Raw genomic sequence first — 18,753 nt, 5'->3', positions numbered from 1 at the left:
GATTTCTAAGATCCTCATTATCAAGACGGGAGATCCTAGAACGTATATTACATTGTTCTTATTCATTATCTTTTTTATTAAAAGTCAATTATTGAGTTTTGCAATTCAACATGTAAAAACAAGGCAAAAGCTTGCATCTACCTCTACGAGAAACATCACGAAACTCCCGCCCATGGAAACACATAGAATAGTGCAATAGAGTATAATAAAAATAAATGTGATTTTTGTTATGCATGTAAACAATTAGAGAAAGAGCAACCAAAGCTCAAGGCTCTCCAGGCCTGTGATGATTCATTTAGACTATCGATGCATCATACGCAAAAACCATAACAACTTGCAATGTATGTAATGATGTCAACATGCTTCCAAATGCATATATATATGTCAATTTAACCATATGCATGATATATCACATTCATATACATATGTTCGCCATTCATGTGCATGTGACTTTACGAAATCATTCCACATACATGCATTCACTCATAAATCATCTCAATTGGGACAAGTGAACAACTCATGCATTTATGTACATGCGAAAACACACATTAATGCATGTATGCACATGCATTTGAAACAAACTTCATATAGTATGATGCTTAAGCATGTCACATCAAGTCAAAACATATAAATAATTTCGAATCTTGACATGTCTCGAGAACCAAAAATATATGCACACCACACCTTCTGAAAATTTATATACACATTCAGAAATGCAAACATATATCACGTGTAAGCCACAAAATATTAATAAGCATGTCTTTGTTCAATTCGGATGCATACTCAAGTCAAATGCATACTTTTATTCATGAACCGGTTCCAATTAAAATATGTGAACATGCATGTCATGACGTACGTGCCAAAATATATCAATTTCATGTATGCACATGCATATGCAAACAACCTTGCACTAATGTCTTAATGAAGCCTAACATGTTGATTCTAAGCACAAGAGAAATATCATTCTTTCCTTGATTCACCTCTAGTAAAACATGCATACAAGTATATAAGTATGTGAGTGCAATAACAATAAACTTTCATGATTCATGTTTTCAATACATGCACATGTCCATACATTCACATGCGTAGAAAGAAAACTAAATCTTTAACACATGTAAACTAGGGGATAACATGAACACTTTTCATATGAGAATCTGTATATGGCCATATGCAATTTGCTGAGTCAATGAACTTGAAAACAATTTTGCAAACCTAATCATCACCTAAGCATTGATCTTAACTGTGCCTAAAAAAAAAACAGTTTTATAAGCATCAATCAAGTCTTTCAAACTATATACAACATGAACCCAATTCAAGAACAGAAAACGATGATTAAGGTATGTATATACGAGCATAAATCTTGATCATAACAAACAGAAATAAATCTCGATCATAACCCAATATGAATCTGTTTTTGTATGAAAAACCCATACACAAAATTTTTATGTGTAAAGAACCGAAAACCCCCATATAAAAGAGGATCTATGGATCCTCATCCATGTAATTTAGAGTGAACACATAGAATCACTCTTTAACTATGGATTTGCACTAAATATTGCATGGAAATCGAATCAATATTCAATTTCTCACATGATTCAAAAGAAAGAACCTGTACCTTTGATAAAAATTGAAAAATAGAGAAGAATGATGGTGGAACAAGGGTTGTTGAAGAAGAGAAACCCTCTTCTTCTTCCTCATTTCCTCTCTTTTTTCTACCTCGGAAGGTTGCGTCATCGCGCGTGCGTACGACTGTAGTTGATGTAAGACACGGACAGAAGGGCACGAGCGGGATCCATCGTGTGAACTGCAAACAAACAAACGTGATTATTAAAATGCAAAAAGCGTTGACTGCATTGGGGTCGACCCTATGAAATGAAAGAGGGTGGGCCAGGGTGCGACCCTTAGCCGAAAAAGGAGATAGGGGTGCAGCCCCTGTCCGTGATCCTCGACAGCAGTGCGAGGGGGCACGGTGCAGCCCTTGCCCGCCTGCTTGCTCGAAAGTAGGAAAAAAAGGGCAGGGGTGCAACCCCTACCTGTCGGCCTGACAAAAAGGAGAGGGGTGAGCCCCTGTCGATCAAATGGATCGGCAGGCTAACCTCTGCAGGGGTGAAACCCCTGCCTCTGCCTCAGAGCATACCGTGAGGCAGGAAAACGAATGGCAGGGAGCACGCCCCCTACCAGAAGAGACAGTCAGCAGGGCAAAAGCCCCTGCCGCAAATAATGACAGTCGGCAAGGGTTTTGCCCCTGCTGAGGAAGATAGTCGCTTCACTGGAGCCCCTACCGGAGGCAATGATAGTCGGTTGAGGCTTTGCCCCTCCCAGAAAAGGCAATCGGCAGGAGCAAAGCCCCCACCAAAAAAACCCGTCGGTAGGGGCCTTGCCCCTGCTAGAACACAGTTGGCAGGGGCAAAGCCCCTATTGAGAATATAGTGGTTGACAAGGGCTTTGCCCCTGCCGGGAAAATAGCAGTCAGCAGGGGCCTTGCCCTCGTTGAAAAAAACACAGTCGGCAGGAGCAAAGCCTCTGCCTATAAAAACTCAGGCGATAGGGAGAGGGAGGGCAGAACAGGAGCTGCCGGCCTCTTGCCATCCCTCTGGCAACAAGAGAGGGGGAAGGAAAACAGAGGGAAAGAGAAATCAGAAGGAGAAAGAGAAGAAGACAGGGGTAGAGAGAGATAGTGTCTTACCTGCAAGGGCCGACGTCGATGCTCAGAGGCGCAGCAAGGAGGGCATCGTCAAGGTACGCCGGATGGGAGGGGGATCGGTGGTGTTATCGATGACTCTAGCGGGGAGGCGAAAGAGGGAAACGAGAGAGAAGGCGCAGGCGAGAGGGCCTTTCGAGTGAGAGGCCCCTCGCCCCTGCGTCTCGCTTTAAAGACATGGGGAGGGTTGACAGATCAGGAAACCCTAAAGGGTTTACCCTTTCGGCAGAAGGAGGAAGGGGGGAAAGCAGCGTGGGGGAGAAATGGGTTATCAGATCATGGTTGGGTCCAGATCCGACCTGGGTCCCAAAAGATTTTTTTTCCTCAAAAACTTGGGTTTGACATCTCATCATCTCATTTAATTAATCTGACCATATCAATGTATTTGTCATGGTTTTTTTGTAAATATGCTTTAAATCTAATTGCTTTGATATAAAAAATATTTTTGTCTATTATGAAGCTTAGATGCAATGTGGACCCTTGATATTTAGATTCGTTTGAAAACACGATTATACATCAAAACTTCTTAATCCAACGCATGCCTCATGTCAAAAAGGTCACAAAAATGACATTTGTATTTCAAGTTGAACCCTATATTTAAGGTATTGTCAATGTAAGAGAGAGAGAATCCCTCATCTGACATATAATGGAATTCATCTCTCTAAATGCTTTAATTGGATGGCTAAAATCAACATAGATCATCTGACATCAAATGTCAAGAGATAAGATGCTTTTTGAAGGAGAGAGAGAGAGATTAAATACAAAAGACCCATCCTTTAACATGAAAGTAAGCCAATCCCAGCGGTTGATTGGATGACTAGGATTGAATGTAAGAGGAAACCGATCTTATGTCAAATGATGGGATATGTGCTTGATGAAATAATGCAGGTTTGATAAGTAGGGGTGAAATGACATCTTTCCTTGACCCGTAAAAATAGTTGTAGGGACTGCAAAAAATGGTGTTACTTTGTAATTGGAATGTAAACGGTTTGGATTCAGATCAGATGTAGCCAACCAATACCATATTCAACTAATCGATGCTGATTCAAATTCAGATTCAAATAGTGGAAAGCTCATCTAATTAGTAAACAAGTTTGAATATCTGTCAAATTGGGATATTTGTTAGATTTGATAACAAAAACCAAAATCACATATGCATCTTATTATAATCAGCTGTCGTTTTGGCTTACCAGATACAACTAAACAAAATTGAATTTGATCATATATCAGAAAAATAAAACAAAACTATGCTCCAACAAGTCGTGGTTTACCTTTTGGCTTAGATTAAGACGCTGTAGATGTGGATGTACACTTGTCTTTTTGGAGAACACAATCTTTTTAGGACAAAGCCTACATTTTCCTGCCTATACCCCCCAATGATCTCTTCAACTTATATATTAAGTACCACCACCAATGCTAGGTTATTCTCTTAGTGCAAACGGTGACAAAAACAAGAGTTAGAGAAATCAAGATCCAAGCTTAGAGGCACGTTCTTAAGATCGCTATCTTTAAAATTTTAATCACCTTATTTTGGAATTTCTGAATATGTGAACTAGGTTTGTTCGCGATTGAGTTATCAAGATACAAATAAGCTTGTTGCTTCACAAGATCAGATGAGTTCTTCTGAACTTGCAAGCCCAAATGAGAAAAAAAGAATAGAAATAGAGAATAAGCTAGACAGTCAAGAGATATTGATAAACACAAAAGACTTGAATGAAGAACTTTTATAAACTTTAGGAGGACCAACATGTTTTCCGATGATAAATGAGATTAAATAGTTATAAATCCAAAATTTTAAAAAACAAACAAAAATTATCCTTAATGGTAATACACCTTTGACCAACAGTCAAGGTCCTCCAAAGCCACCCAACCCCATAAACACCATTTAAATGGAACAAAACAAGAAACAAAAAGTCAAACTTGCCTCAGTCAATTTTTTTTGGGGACGGTCACCTAATGAAAGTATCAGATGATATGCCAAATCACTGATCCCAAGTAAAATTTTACATCATCCTGGCCATTCATCGTGCAAAGAAGTGAGGCTGATGATGCCAAAACACAAAAGGTGGTTGATACTGCATATCACATGAGATGACTCTGATATGATCATGTCTCTACCAGGCCGAATGGAGAAGTTTGTTGCACACTGTCATCATTTTCTTCTTTTATTGTAAATCTAAAAATTTAGTTTTCTAGTTTTTTTATTTTTTAAAATTTTGCCCCAAAAGAGTTTGGCCTAATGGGTTGGAACCTAACCCGTTAGGTAGGTGATCTAGGTTCAAATCCTTGAGTGTTACCTTTGTCCAAGCTGGGGCTAAGGCTACCAAGTTTTATGCTGCCGAAACAGCTCGGAAGCATGGCAGACAAAGTCAACACGGCTAGGTATATTATCCTGGGTAGGGATGGCATTGGACAGGGGGCGGGGGACAAGGTCTCCACCCTCGCCCTGCCTCAAAGTCCACCATCCCTGCATGGGTTTGGATTTTAACCTCCATCCTTGTCTCCATTTCCCCTCGGCCCTACCTCCATAGGCGGAGCTGGGGGGGGGCAGAACTGGGCTGTAGCCCAGTCCTGCAAAAAATATATAAAAAAAATTAAAAGCCCAGTCCTAACCCTGATTCCATATGAAATAGATTTTTATCTATTTTTATAGCCCAGCCCTGACTGAAGCAAATAGTTTGATTTGTCCATATGAAATAGATTTTTAATAACAATTGTAGCTATTTTTTATTTTATTTCAAAAAAAAAAATTTGGGGGCCGCCGAACCCAAGACTATCCACCCACCCCCTCCTAGCTACGCCCCTGCCTACCTCCATCTGGGCACGGGTTTTGATTTTAACCTTCATCCCTGCCTCCATCATTGTTTCATGTCCTCCATCCCCGGTCCAAACGGGCAAGGCGTGGCGGAGTAGATATCAAAAAAAGTTTTTTAAATTTTGAGTAAATACAGAGTTTGGATGCACTTAAAAAACAGAAAAACATACCGAGAATTTAATTTTTCTTACGTTTGGATCGTTTAATAGAAATTTGAAGATCTCCCTCTCTCATACTAAAGCACGTGTGTGCACACACACTCGCGCGCCGGAAAACGATGATAGGGCTCTAGAATTGAGTTCTCCGATGTGGTGTTGCCCAGAGAGAGAGAGAGAGAGAGAGAGAGAGAGAGGTGTTTTCTTTGATGATTATTGGGGAGGAGCAAGTTTAGAGTGAGGGGAAGAGATGAAGAGAGGCGGACAATGTAGGTTATGGTGGCCCAGCTACCTCACATCTCGGCCTCCTCCAGACTCGGATTTCCTCCTCTTTGGGTGGTTCCTTTCCGCCTCCTCTGACCACAACGATTCGATCGACGTAGTCGTCGCCACCACAGCCTCCCTGCACCAATTTTCTCCATCCCAACTTGAGGTAATCAAAGGAGGGGGTGGGAAAAAAAAAGCGAGATTCTTATCTTTTTTTGTTATCTTCCAAATCTGATAAAATCCCAAAACTTAGGTACCCATCTCGATTTCACATCGGATTCTTAATTTGGTATTGTTCAAATGGATCACTTGAAACGAACTCGTTGAGTTCAACTTGTTATGCCATCATGTAGCATTGATAAGTTTGACTCCCTATATGCTTTGTTCCGTTAGTCTCTTCATTCTTTTCTTGTTTGATTTCAATTGGGCATTTTTTTAGTTTTTTTATGCTTAGATTTGTTACATATCAAGGTCTGGAATCCCTTTTTAGATCGCCTAATTATCGACGTTGATTCGCGTTTTCTGTTTTCAGGTCTCTTTCATTTTTCTTTGGGTGTACGAAGCTTGAAGCCATTGCAGTAGTGCTACTTGTTTTATGGCCATTTCTTTCCATTTTTACCTTCCCTTATTTTTCAATTTTTTGGCATCAGTATTCCTATGCTTATACTTGATGAATCTGAAGTTCTAGGGTTCTAGTTTAGCTCAATTTGATCAGCAGTCATAACCCTATGCGATGGTGCAAATAACAGCTTATAGATGGATGGTAAAGAGAGCCAATATCTATAGTTTTGGTAAGCAAATAAGGATGGGGAAGCCCACTTTCTTCAAGGGAGAGAATTTTGACTTCTTAATTTAGCTCAATCATACTCCATTCTAAATGGAAAAAAATGCTAAAATGTCCCTAAAATACATGCACATTTTGCAATATTCAACCAATTCTTTTGGCTGCAAAGTTTTTAACTCATCATAAAAGTGCAAAATCACTTGAAAAGATGTGAGTTAGATCAATGGACCTTTCAGATTATTGTGCAAAATGAAGATAATTATTAGAAAGACATTTTTTCATAAAAGATCTGGATAAGATATGATTATCTAGTTTTTTCTTGTATGTTGTTTTTGGTATTTTGTATAGATGGTTTAGTTTTCAGCTCATGTGTTTCCTTGGTTATATGGAAGTTTATTCTGTGGTGTCTTTCAAAATTGAAACTCTGGAGTTTACTCAGTAAGGTGGAAACAAGATTATGCTGCCATATGCAATTGTAGTTGGAAGGCATACATTGCAGTGCATAGGGCATATTAGTCTTTGTTGGAGGCTGTGGCTTATATAGTTAATTACGTAAAAATGTGAAAGATATGGATGACAGCGGAGAAGAATCTTTTAAGAAGGGGATGTCTATATTTATGTGACTTAATCAGCTTAACCTAAGTCAAAAAGTTTGCAGCTTTAGTACTTATTATATTGAATCCTAATTGTTCAAAAACGGGATAAGTTTCTTCTTTGTTTAGCTTGCTTTCTGGTCAGTGGGGATGTTAGTTGCATATCAAGTGACTGTAAATATCTTTTGCTATGAGGGTCATATATGAAATTCCCTTTTAATGAGCAAAGTTGAATGCCTAATCTGGGCATAACAACATATTTGATTGTGAGCCTGTCATAACCTGTAGGTTTGTTGGTCTTTTCATGAATTACGAAAGTACAATTTTCAAATAGTGACTCTGAACAGAGTTGCCAATTGATCTAGTTGCGGTGATAATTTTATGGATGTAATATGTTCTAAAGGTGTGATTAAAGGGTGAGCTTTGGCCATTTGAGCTATGGAACCATTGATGGATATGGAGGTATCTGTGTTTGGTATTTGTAGGTACAACTCGTACATGAACTCTGGAAGTCAACATTCACCAGTGATAATAAGGATATTGAATATTTATTGTACTTTTTTCATATCAAGAATGCAATATAAGAATAAAGCTGCTGCTTAGTTTTTAGGACACACATGGTAACCACTAGGAATTGATACGGTATATGTTAATTTCTCTCTATCACATAAATCTTGCTATCTGACATTATATAAGAATCTAGTATTAAACTCTACTGCTATGGTGGTAGGTTTGGTTATATTTCAATTTGGTACTTGTGTAATAGAGAAATAACTTTGATACTATGACGAAAAGTTATGTGATTTAAAGGGTTGATCACTTCAACATTTCATGTTTGGCAATCTAATGAATGTGATTGTTTTCCCAGTTTGGGAAATTGGTTAATTGTGTTTGTTTCGATGATCAGGAGAATCTTAATTCTGTAAATTGTGCGACAACCCTTTTACTCCAAGGGCATGCAAAATTTTCTGTTTTGGGGCATTGTGCCGCTGATAGTAGTAGTATTATGAAAAAGATTACTGCGATTCAGAACAATTGTCTCCTGTCTGTAAATTCAAATCAGAAACATGGAAGTGCCAGAGTTGCACAGGATGATCCCACAAGGACTATGAATGAGGAGGGGGCCTGTCCAGAAACTACTCAAAGACTATCAGAGAATGCAAGTTTTGGAAATAGCTGTGATTGTCATCGCCATGTCATGGAAGCGTACTTAGACTGTTGCTTACAGAATTCTATTAGAAAAAATTATTGGGTTCAGCTATTTCATGATAACCATGGGTTCTCTACTAAGAAGCTCAAGTGGGTGCCTCAGCTTCATCATATGCATAGGAATGGGCTGTTGTTTATGTGTGATTTTCACGTATGTAAGTTGAGAATTTGTTACCAATACTTTTCTTTAGAAACATAAGTTATCTTGAATAATCCTCTTCAGCATTTGAAATGATTGCAGGTGATCATTTATGAGCAACCACTTTACGGTTTCCACCATTATTCAGTGAAATTATGGTGTTCTTCTGCGCATGTCAAGACTCAAACAAGCTTTCTATCCATTGTTAAGAAGCCTAAGTGGGTTCACAAGCTTGAACAAAAGAATTCATCTCCTAAGTTGGTTAGTGCTTCTAGTGAATATACGCTCATGTAATAGTGTTTCCAATTGCTTCATGTTCTTACTTAAATTGCAGGATGTAGTCATGTTGGCACTCAATAATACCTCAGCTGCAAATTCCATCTTTTGTATATGCATGACGCCCATGAATATGAATAGATCAAAACTTGCCCACCTTATCAACATGTAAGTTATTTTCTATTTGTGCCAAAAATTGTTTGTTATTTGATTAAGAGCTTGGAACTATTTTATCCATATACTTTGACATTGTAGGTTGTCAGCCTCTTTTTGGCAAATTGTAGCTATCTGTGCAGCATCAACATCAGCTTTCCTTTATGTTCTTCTCCAGTTTTTCCATAAGGTCCTGAATTACTGGCCGTTATCACCGTTGTGCATGATGCTGAGCAAACTATTTAAGAATACATGGAAAAACATTCATATCCGTAGTTGTCAGCTTCTATATTGGCCTATCTACCTTCGAGGTAGTGGTTTCAGGTTATATAGCAAACTCCTTTATTTTTCATGGTTTCTCATGTTCTTTTCTTGCAAGGGAATCCTTGAAGACCAATGTCTTCTACCATTGTATATTATGCAGATGCCAAGCATGCATAGAATACGCACATAGAGCTGCAGCACACAGGCATTCTATGTGGTTGAGTATTGCTGTTGACATTATTCTAGGAAACATTGCCGGTCTGTCTTTGCTCACTCATGCTGATGCTGTTTGTACATGGTATTCGCTGCTGGTTCACAATGTTACAAATAATCTACTCCGTTCAGGTTGTGTTTGGCTTATGGGTGTCCCTGCTGGTTTCAAACTTAATACTGAGCTGGCTGAAATGCTTGGAGTGATCTCGCTGAATGTTATTCAAGTCTGGTCTACCTTTTGGTTTCTTATGTGGCCTCTTCTTAGATATTTTACTATAGGACTTTCAATCTCAGCTATGTTTTTTGGTATAACAGTAGCATCTGCCCTGTGTCTGGACATGATATTTGTTGTGACATCCCATTTGTCCACACTAAATTGGTTATTATCACTTTTGTATGCTCAACAACTTCAAGCTTTGGCATCTTTATGGCGCATTTTCAGGTAAACTTCATTTTTATGTTGGGTCTATAATTAGAAGTTACTTGTGAACCTTTGGTTTTGTCTGAATTAGCATCTTTGGAAGCATTCAGTTTATAAATGCTTCCTCCGAAAGGAGTATTCTTGTATCCCTAGTTTTTCTACTTTTCTTCTTCATTCACATTTTGTTTTCTGCCCAAGAGTAGCTCAAGGGTGGTGGGGTTGGTTCTGCTTCTACGGAATGTTCCTAATCAATGTGTCCTAGAATCATTATTATTTGATGACTTGCCTTGCCAACTCGCATTTCACAGCATAAATGTTGCATAATAATTTGACTTATTATTGCTCTTGCAGGGGCCGAAAGTGGAATCCTCTTCGACAAAGATTGGATAGCTATGACTATAGTGTGGAGCAACATGTTGTTGGATCTCTTCTGTTTACACCTCTCCTTCTTCTTCTCCCAACAACTTCAGTTTTCTACATTTTCTTCACAATCCTGAATTCAACCATTACTTTTATTTGTATATTTATTGAGGTCTCAATCTCAATCCTACATGCAACTCCATATGCTGAAATTTTCTTTTGGATTCTTCAACCAAGAAGATTTCCTTCTGGAGTATGGTTCACAATATTGTCAGGCTTCAAAAACCAGCAAATTCAGGATAAACCGGCAATGGTTGTTTCAGTTCTAAATATTAAATCTGCTGGCTTGGGTGAGTCTTACACTGGAGTTACTCTGTGGTGTTTTTGTTGCATATGTCAATCTTATTAATGAGTTTGCCGCCTTCTTTTAACCCAAAATTGTTTTGGATCCTTGATTTTACAGGCAGTTTTACTAATCTTTGTCAGAGATCAATAGTTCCTGATATTTCAGGATGGCATCTAGTAATTAAGAAACTGCTTGAAAACCTGTTGAAAATCCTTTTCAAATTAATGGGAATGATTATAAGTCTACAAGTGAGGCCTAGAAACTATAACTTTGTAAAGTTTAAAAAACTGCCCAGTGGTTGTCATGTCTCAATTATTATTATGAAAGTTAATCATTAAGAAAGCAAGCACTTAGAATTTTAGATTCTCATGCTTTTTCCTAGTATCCAACAGCATCATGCTTCTGAAAACTGCCCATGTAGGTGCAGTTTTCTTTCTGTTGTTGCTAACATGTCATGAGAATTTTAAGGTTTTGATTGCAAATTCTTTTGTTCTAGTGTCCTCTGTCAGTTTTGGATCCTTTATTTCAAGTGTTTTCTCTTTGTTTCTCATGGTGCTGAAGTTGGACTGACTGGTTTTCTTTCTTATGCAACAGGTGAAATTATCAGTCCACACTACCAAAGGATTTTTTATGGGGTTTCTTTTCCTTTCGGTGTTTCCTCTGTTTATGATCTTCTTAGTGGCAGGAGGTAGGCTTGGTTTTATTTTGTATGATTGAGCTGTATTCTTTCAAAGTTTCATATTGTGCCTATAATGTTTCTTATTGAAGTTTTATATGTTACAGAATTCCATCTTCTATAAATACTGGTATGCCATCTACAATGCCATGGATGTCAATCGACTCTAAACAGCTTTGGTTGCTTGCTCACTCCTCGGTGCTTTCACTTTGGGGATACGAAAGCTAATTTCTCATTCTTTGTTTACCATTAACGAGGTCACCAATCAAACAGGTTATTCTGGTTTCTCATTTCCATCTAACATATAGTGAGAAGATTGCAACTGCATGCCATATATGATTTTTTATATGGTTTTCCGCTCTGGCTGAAGGCTTCAAGTAGTGTTCATTTATCCATGGTGTATGATGTTGCATAATCTCATAAAATTGGCAGTTATGCACACACACACACACACACATACATATATATATATATATATATATATATATATATATATATATATATATATATCATAGTCACCGATGTCAGTGATATTTTGAAAATACTGCGAGAAATTCTAGTATTTTAAGGTAGCCAATAATATCAAAAAAATCTTATGATATTTTCAACATATCACTAAAATGAAAATATCACAATATTTTTTAAATCTTATTTTAATATATTTTAAGTTTACTTGTAACACCCCGATTCAGGACCTATGGAGTTTGGGTTCATGGGTATTACTTCCCAAAGGAAAATACCAAAATAGCAAACATAAACATGGTGCTGAATTTTTTTGTCTAAATAAACTGTTATCAATTAAATTCAAATAAATAAATCTCACTTAAGCCATAAAGGCTACATCATCCAAATGAGGCATTGCCTCTCAAGTTCACTAAATAAAAGAAGAAATAAAAAACTACTTTGCCGGCAGACAGGCCACCTACGTCTTGAAGAAAGCTGACAACGTCCTAACACCAAGACCTGTCTTACAAAGTCACCTGAAATCTACACTTGTAATAATAAAAAAGGGGGTGAATCTACAACTCAGTAAGAAATAAATTACAAGCAAAACAACTCAGATTTATAACTATAATGGGCTCTAAGCCCCTAGTTTTATTTTAGTTTGTGCTTTTTAATTTTCTTAATCAATTCTCACAAGCTAGCATTTTCTCAATGCTAACCGCTGTCTACTTTGGTTGTATCGGTAATAGCCTACTGTGGGCGTAGGAACCCGTGTAGAATACCCTAATTATACGGTGTTGCCAGACTATGAACCAATATCTGTGTCTCTGTCCACTGCAGTGTAGGACCCCTGATAGCGGACCGACAAGTCTATAACTAGAGCTATACCTATTCTAAGGTTTCATGGTTTATACTACATCTTATTCTAACTCTAGAGTCTCAATTCTCTCGGTGAAACCCTAAAATTACCTAGGACATATATAATATGCATCTCATGCATTCACATGAACTCTCACTTGAGTTCATACTCACCGTCTCTCGACAAGTGTTCTCAATGGACATTCTCAATCAAGTATTCTCAAGGACAATCCTATAGTTCTAAGGTTCACCAATTTTCTAAGCATGCAGAGATGTAGTGTCTATGAATCTATAAATCTTGAGGGCCCTGACAATGGCAACTCTCACACAGACGACCATCAGGTAGTCATTTTCACCTGTCACCCTCCGATAATTTATGAGGTTTTAGCATGATAAAGTATTTCAAGTCACAATAGTGTTTTTGTAACTAGTATATGACTCAATCTCATTTCAATGACTGTCTTCTCATGAATGTATTTTTAAGTTCTTCATAAACTCAAGTATGCATTTCATTTAAAATATTGCAATGCATGCTGAAGAATCACAAATACATGAAATCATTTATTGCATTAATGCTAATTCACATGCATTCATTCTATAATCTCAAGAAAGGTACACTTCTATTATATGATTGCAAACTCATTAGAATACAACTATAATCTTAAGTAAACATGATTTCATGTAGTCTAATTCACAAATATGTCAGCATACAGTGTATTATTAACTAAAATGCTTATAATTTTTCCTTACCCCAAATGCAAACATTGCACTATAGTCCGCAATTGAGTCTCACGTAGCTCTAATAATAGAATCTGATCATCACACAAGTATGTTCATATTAATAACATACATTCTTTATTCTTTATAATTTATCAAAATTATCAAAATACCCCTCCCAAGGTAGCATGTCAAACCTCGATTTGTGTGCTCTGGTTTGTTCAAAACCATAGTACAGGCAGTTTTCTCTTTGCGGTACAAACCAAACACATCAAACCTCACTCAATTCTGAATTCGGAGTGCAAAGTTATGCTTGTTTTACTAACTTGATATCAAGTCATACATATAAGGGTAATTTGGTCATTTCAACTCATTACGATTTGACCTAACTTACCCCAGGTCAGACTAAGCTTAGTCTAAGTTTAGAACACTGGGTTTGCTAAACATAGTCTGGACCCAACTGGGTTTGGGTTTTGACCCATCTAGACTTCTCTAAATTTCATATCGGATCTACTCACAAGTGATGCGAATCCATATCTAATTTTGTGTAACTTGACTGGACCCAAATTGTTTCAATTCGGAATAAACTGGGTCGGTCCAGTTTTGTTTCAATTAAGAACAGTCTTGATTGGATTAAGTTCAGTTCCAGTTGGGATTTGGAACTGATCAACCTAATCACAATCTGGATCTAGGTCCAATTTTAATCTTGATGCAGACCCGATTCTGATCTGGATCCAAGACTGATCCATCCAGTTACAAACAGGATCTAGACCCAGTTCTCATCTAGATCCAGAATTGTTCCGTCTGGTTACAGATTAGATCCAAACCCAGTTTTGTCTGTGTCTGGTTTAACCTGGACCTGTCCAGATCCACTGGATCGAACTGGACCTAGACCCAGTCTAGTCCAGTTCAATCTATACCCAAAACAAGAAAACTGAGGCAGGCTCAATCCATCTCGACTCTCTTTTTCTTTTACATTGACCAGACTGGGTCTGGTTGGACTCAGACCGAGTCAGTATCAGTCAGACCCAACCCGGTCTAGGTTTACATCCAGGCCGGTTCGATTAGATCGACTTGGTCTAGTTCAGTCCAGACTGAGTCGGTTGGCTGCCAACCGAGACATTTTTTTTCCTGAACTGGTTCGGTTTGTCTCACCCAGACCCACCCATTTGAGTCCCGACAGAGTCGACTCGGTCTGGGCTGCACCTAGACCGAGTCGGTCTTTCGACTCAACAGGAACAGTGGTTAAGGAGGAAAGGACATGACTCCTTCTCCCTCTCATCAGAGGTTGCTGACTCTCTCTCTCTCTCTCTCTCTCTCTCTCTCTCTCTCTAACGACGCCAACAGTCAGTGGCTTCCAGCTTCCTCTCCTCAAACCCACCAGCACCCATGGATGCCGACCTCCTCTAAAAAAAACAGGAAGAAAGAAAGAAAACAGGGGGAGGGTCTGTTACCTATTGGTGGCGGCTCCTCCCATTGATTGTGCTCTGACTTACCCTCTCTCTCTCTCATTATCCGCCCCGTCAACCTCTCTCTCTCTCTCTCTCTCTGGGTGGGGTAGAGCGGCTCATCGTGACCTCACCCCACCCAAATCATGGGGGGGAATGGATTTGGGGAAACTGTCTTTCCCATTTTTTTTTCAAAAATTCATGTTTGTTTATTTTTCATCGTTATCTCCCCAACCTGGCCAGGCTTGGCTGGGGTTCGAACCCACCTGACTCATCCAGGGTGGGTTTTACATTAGTTTTTCTATTTTTGTGTTTCTTTTGTATTTTAAAAACTTCTAAAACATTTTTCTTTATATTATTGTGAGAAAAATAATAGAAAACTTATTCTTGCTTTCTATTACTTATATTTTTTCAATTTTTTAAGCTTCCAAGATTTTTTTTGATATTTTTCGCCTTTTGAAAATAGCTTCGAGGAAAACCCTCTCCAAGAAATTAACTTGAATGATATATATATATATATATATATATATATATATATATATATGAGAAGGAGGATGGTCCACCCCTTCAAAATGTATGTTAAACATGTTTTTTGGCAAATCTGACCATATGGATGTGATATTCTTGGTTGAAAACATATGAACGGACACTTGGATCTATGTTGTTTGATGTGTAGGTAAGATTTTATAATATAAAAAATTTCAGAACTGTTAATTTTTGGAACCTTGTAAAATCCTACATACACATCAAAAAAGTTTGATCCAAGAGACTATTCATATGTTTTCAACCATGAAGGTCACATCCATATTGTTAGAATTGCGAAAAAACATATTTAACATGAAGATTTTGAAAGGGAGGACAAGGGATGGACCATCTCTCTCTCTCTCTCTCTCTCTCTCTCTCTATATATATATATATATATATATATATATATATATATATATATATATATGGAATAATGTTTGCTAACCTTATGGGTTCCAAATCCAAACCACTAGTGAAAAACTCTGTTTTTGTTTTTTTGCACGTTTGACCCTCCAGATGTTTATACATGTTTGGTTTAGTAGAAACTGGGCCTTAGATCAAGCCTTTCCAATGTATGTGATAATTTTTGGCTGTTAAAAAATCAATGTGGCTATCATGTACCAAATTTTCAACCCTGAATAAAGCATATTTTTACTTCTGAAAAATATGATCCAAGGGTCAGTTCCTATTATTTGGCCATGCTGAACGCATCCATGGGGTCCAGATTTGGTCAAGAAACGGAAAGAGTAGCCAATATTTTTCCCATATATATAATAAGGTGCTCCGGGAGCAACTATACCAATTATTAGAAACTATTAATTTTTCTTTGTTGATCAAAACCTACATATATGATCTACTTACATTTCTTAGTAGAAAACAAGTTTTGGATCAATTTTTTTGTGATGAACATGTATGTTTTTTAAGATCTTAAATCAATGGCCCATAATGTGCCAAGATTTCATGAAAAAATCTTTTTTTTTCACATCCAAAAAACATGATCCAAAGTATGATTCCTATCAAATGATCTATGCTGAACTCACTATTTGGTCTGATTGGAACAATTCAGCCTACAGCCATGGTTTCTAATTGGTCGTTTTAGGTGCTCCTTGAGAAGTGTAGCATTACGCACACGCACACTCACACACACACACACACACACACACACACACACACACACACACACACACACACACACACACACACAGGTTTAACATTTGCTAATGTCGACCTGACAGTCCGAATGAGCTGGAAATCATATGTGAAGGTCATATTGACCTAATCCGACCTCATGCATGGATTCAGCATGGTCCAAATGCTAGTAACCGGCTTTTGGGTCATGTGTTTTTGATGAAAAAACATGATTTTATGAGCTGAGAAAATATCACACATTGTATGTCGTTGGTTTTTCAAGGATCATAAAATCATGCCTACACATTGTAATCGGACAGATCTAAGAGTCAACTTCCACTAACCTAAACTTGTAGATCACATCTGTAAGGTTAGTTTCGTGAAAAACAAAAAAAACAGAAAAAGAAAACTCGTTTGTAGGTAATGTCGACATGAGCAAATCTTAACCCATATATATAAGAACATGTCTCTTTAAAAAATTTGAGCTGTTATTTCCATTTTGTGCAGGCGCTCCATTTTTTCGTGTTATCAGGCTTGAATGTTAATACATCCATCACTTGTACCATGTGTATATGGATGTTAGAGTATGGGAGTAGTGTTATCATTTGTTTTTAGATAATCAAGGGTGTCTATGCCTCTTGACATTCAGGTCTTCATCATCCAAAATGTTCAAGTGTACTTCATTAATTCTTTGTTTATCTGTGAAATGTAAGAATTGCACTTGGGGAAAGAGAATTTGGTGATATACACAGGCTTCACCGATTTTAGCAAGAAATGAAGTTAATCTCCTATGCACTGAAAGGTTAGCAGGAGTTGACTGAAATTTGTATGATCACTTCCACTGATTACTGAGTGTCTAAAGAAATTTATTCATTTGTGTTCCTTTTCATTTTCATGTTTGGTCCCAGTGCATATGTTGAGAAGGCCTTTCAGGAATTGGGAAGGTAGTTGCTGCAGTTGCTTTGTTTTCCTTTTTCCTTTTTTTTTTGCTAGGCAAACTGGGAAATAACCCTGTGGGATTTGAACCTTAGACCTCATGGGATAGTGCGATCTTACCATCCAGCAATCTCATTCGACCCCTGTTTTTCTTCAATTACATGTTAAAAAATTCAAATTTACATGTTAAGGATCAACATAAAACCTCAACTACTTGTCTGCACCTTGCGAATAGCAGCCACAGCTCTTCCTGATAGGGATGTTGGTCACATATCGAAACCGAATCTGAATATGTTTAGTCAGATTCAGTAAAGCAGGTTATGCCTGATTTAATATGTAGTTTTTTTTCATCCAAATGCAATTTCGAATCTGAATGGAACCCAAATCCATGGATAAACTCTTACATGTGAACCGTACCTGATGAGCTACTGAGATCCAGATTTAATATTTTTATCATCTGATCAGGTAGCATCCAATTTCTACCTGCATTTTACATCCAAATCTGAACCAAACCTGAATGGGACGGACACCCTTACATATGAAATGTGATTAGCTGATCGGATGCAGGTTCGGTATTAAATCTGATCAGGGTTTAGGGGTTTGGGGAGGAATGGGTGCACAATCAGAAGATTGATGTTGCATTTCTTCTTGAAATAAAAAATCACAAAGCAGCTGCTGCTGCAATTGGTGTTAGAGAGGCCTCAAGAACGTATGTCTATTACAATGTTGTTAAAATCGATTGACTAGGTGAATCGGTTTCTTTAAAAAAACCACAGAATCAGATCAAATCGATCTTTTTTTAGCATCAAACAACAAGTGTCATGGAAAAAAAAAATATATATATATATATATATATATATATATATATATATATATATATATATATATATATATATATATATATAAACCCCCTTAAAAATTTACAAAATTGAATTGAATCAGCCTTGGACCGATTTGATCTTAATTGGTTGATTCCCACTGATTTTAACAACATTTATCCATTACATGGTTTTAAAACTCGTTGACTTATCACTCGGCTCGTCCTTGAGTAACCCATCTCGGTGACTCCGTTGGGTCATGTTAACTTTATATTTTATATAAAATATATAAATATATGTATATACTATGTATATTTTATAGCATTTTATCAATATATTATATATAATATGCATTGTATGATATTTTTATAATATTTTTAATGTATACATGTATTAATATATGTATAACCATATTTTTATATATAATATACATAATATTTATATTATATTTTATATAATTTATGTAATTATATATAAATTATATTATACATGTATATATATGCATGA

The 18,753-nt window shown here is 37.2% G+C and overlaps 1 protein-coding gene across 1 annotated transcript; it reads left to right on the top strand.

The window, feature by feature from the left end:
- The first annotated feature begins 5,818 nt into the window (after nucleotides 1–5,818).
- Nucleotides 5,819–17,381, top strand: LOC149820734 (N-acetylglucosaminyl transferase component family protein / Gpi1 family protein). The gene is made up of 10 exons (XM_089982449.1): nucleotides 5,819–6,104; nucleotides 8,223–8,675; nucleotides 8,766–8,924; nucleotides 8,998–9,107; nucleotides 9,195–9,416; nucleotides 9,517–10,011; nucleotides 10,342–10,700; nucleotides 11,291–11,384; nucleotides 11,480–11,645; nucleotides 17,000–17,381. The coding sequence occupies exons 1-9, from the start codon at nucleotides 5,922–5,924 to the stop codon at nucleotides 11,598–11,600; spliced, it is 2,196 nt and encodes a 731-aa protein (XP_089838575.1). The 5' UTR covers nucleotides 5,819–5,921; the 3' UTR covers nucleotides 11,601–11,645; nucleotides 17,000–17,381.
- Nucleotides 17,382–18,753: the final 1,372 nt, after the last annotated feature.

Source organism: Nuphar pumila, chromosome 12 (genome assembly GCF_984573655.1).
Source record: "Nuphar pumila chromosome 12, dmNupPumi1.hap1.1, whole genome shotgun sequence".
Taxonomy (NCBI): Eukaryota; Viridiplantae; Streptophyta; class Magnoliopsida; order Nymphaeales; family Nymphaeaceae; genus Nuphar; species Nuphar pumila.
Note: the sequence above shows the minus strand (reverse complement) of the source record. Positions and strands in the feature narration are given on the sequence as shown.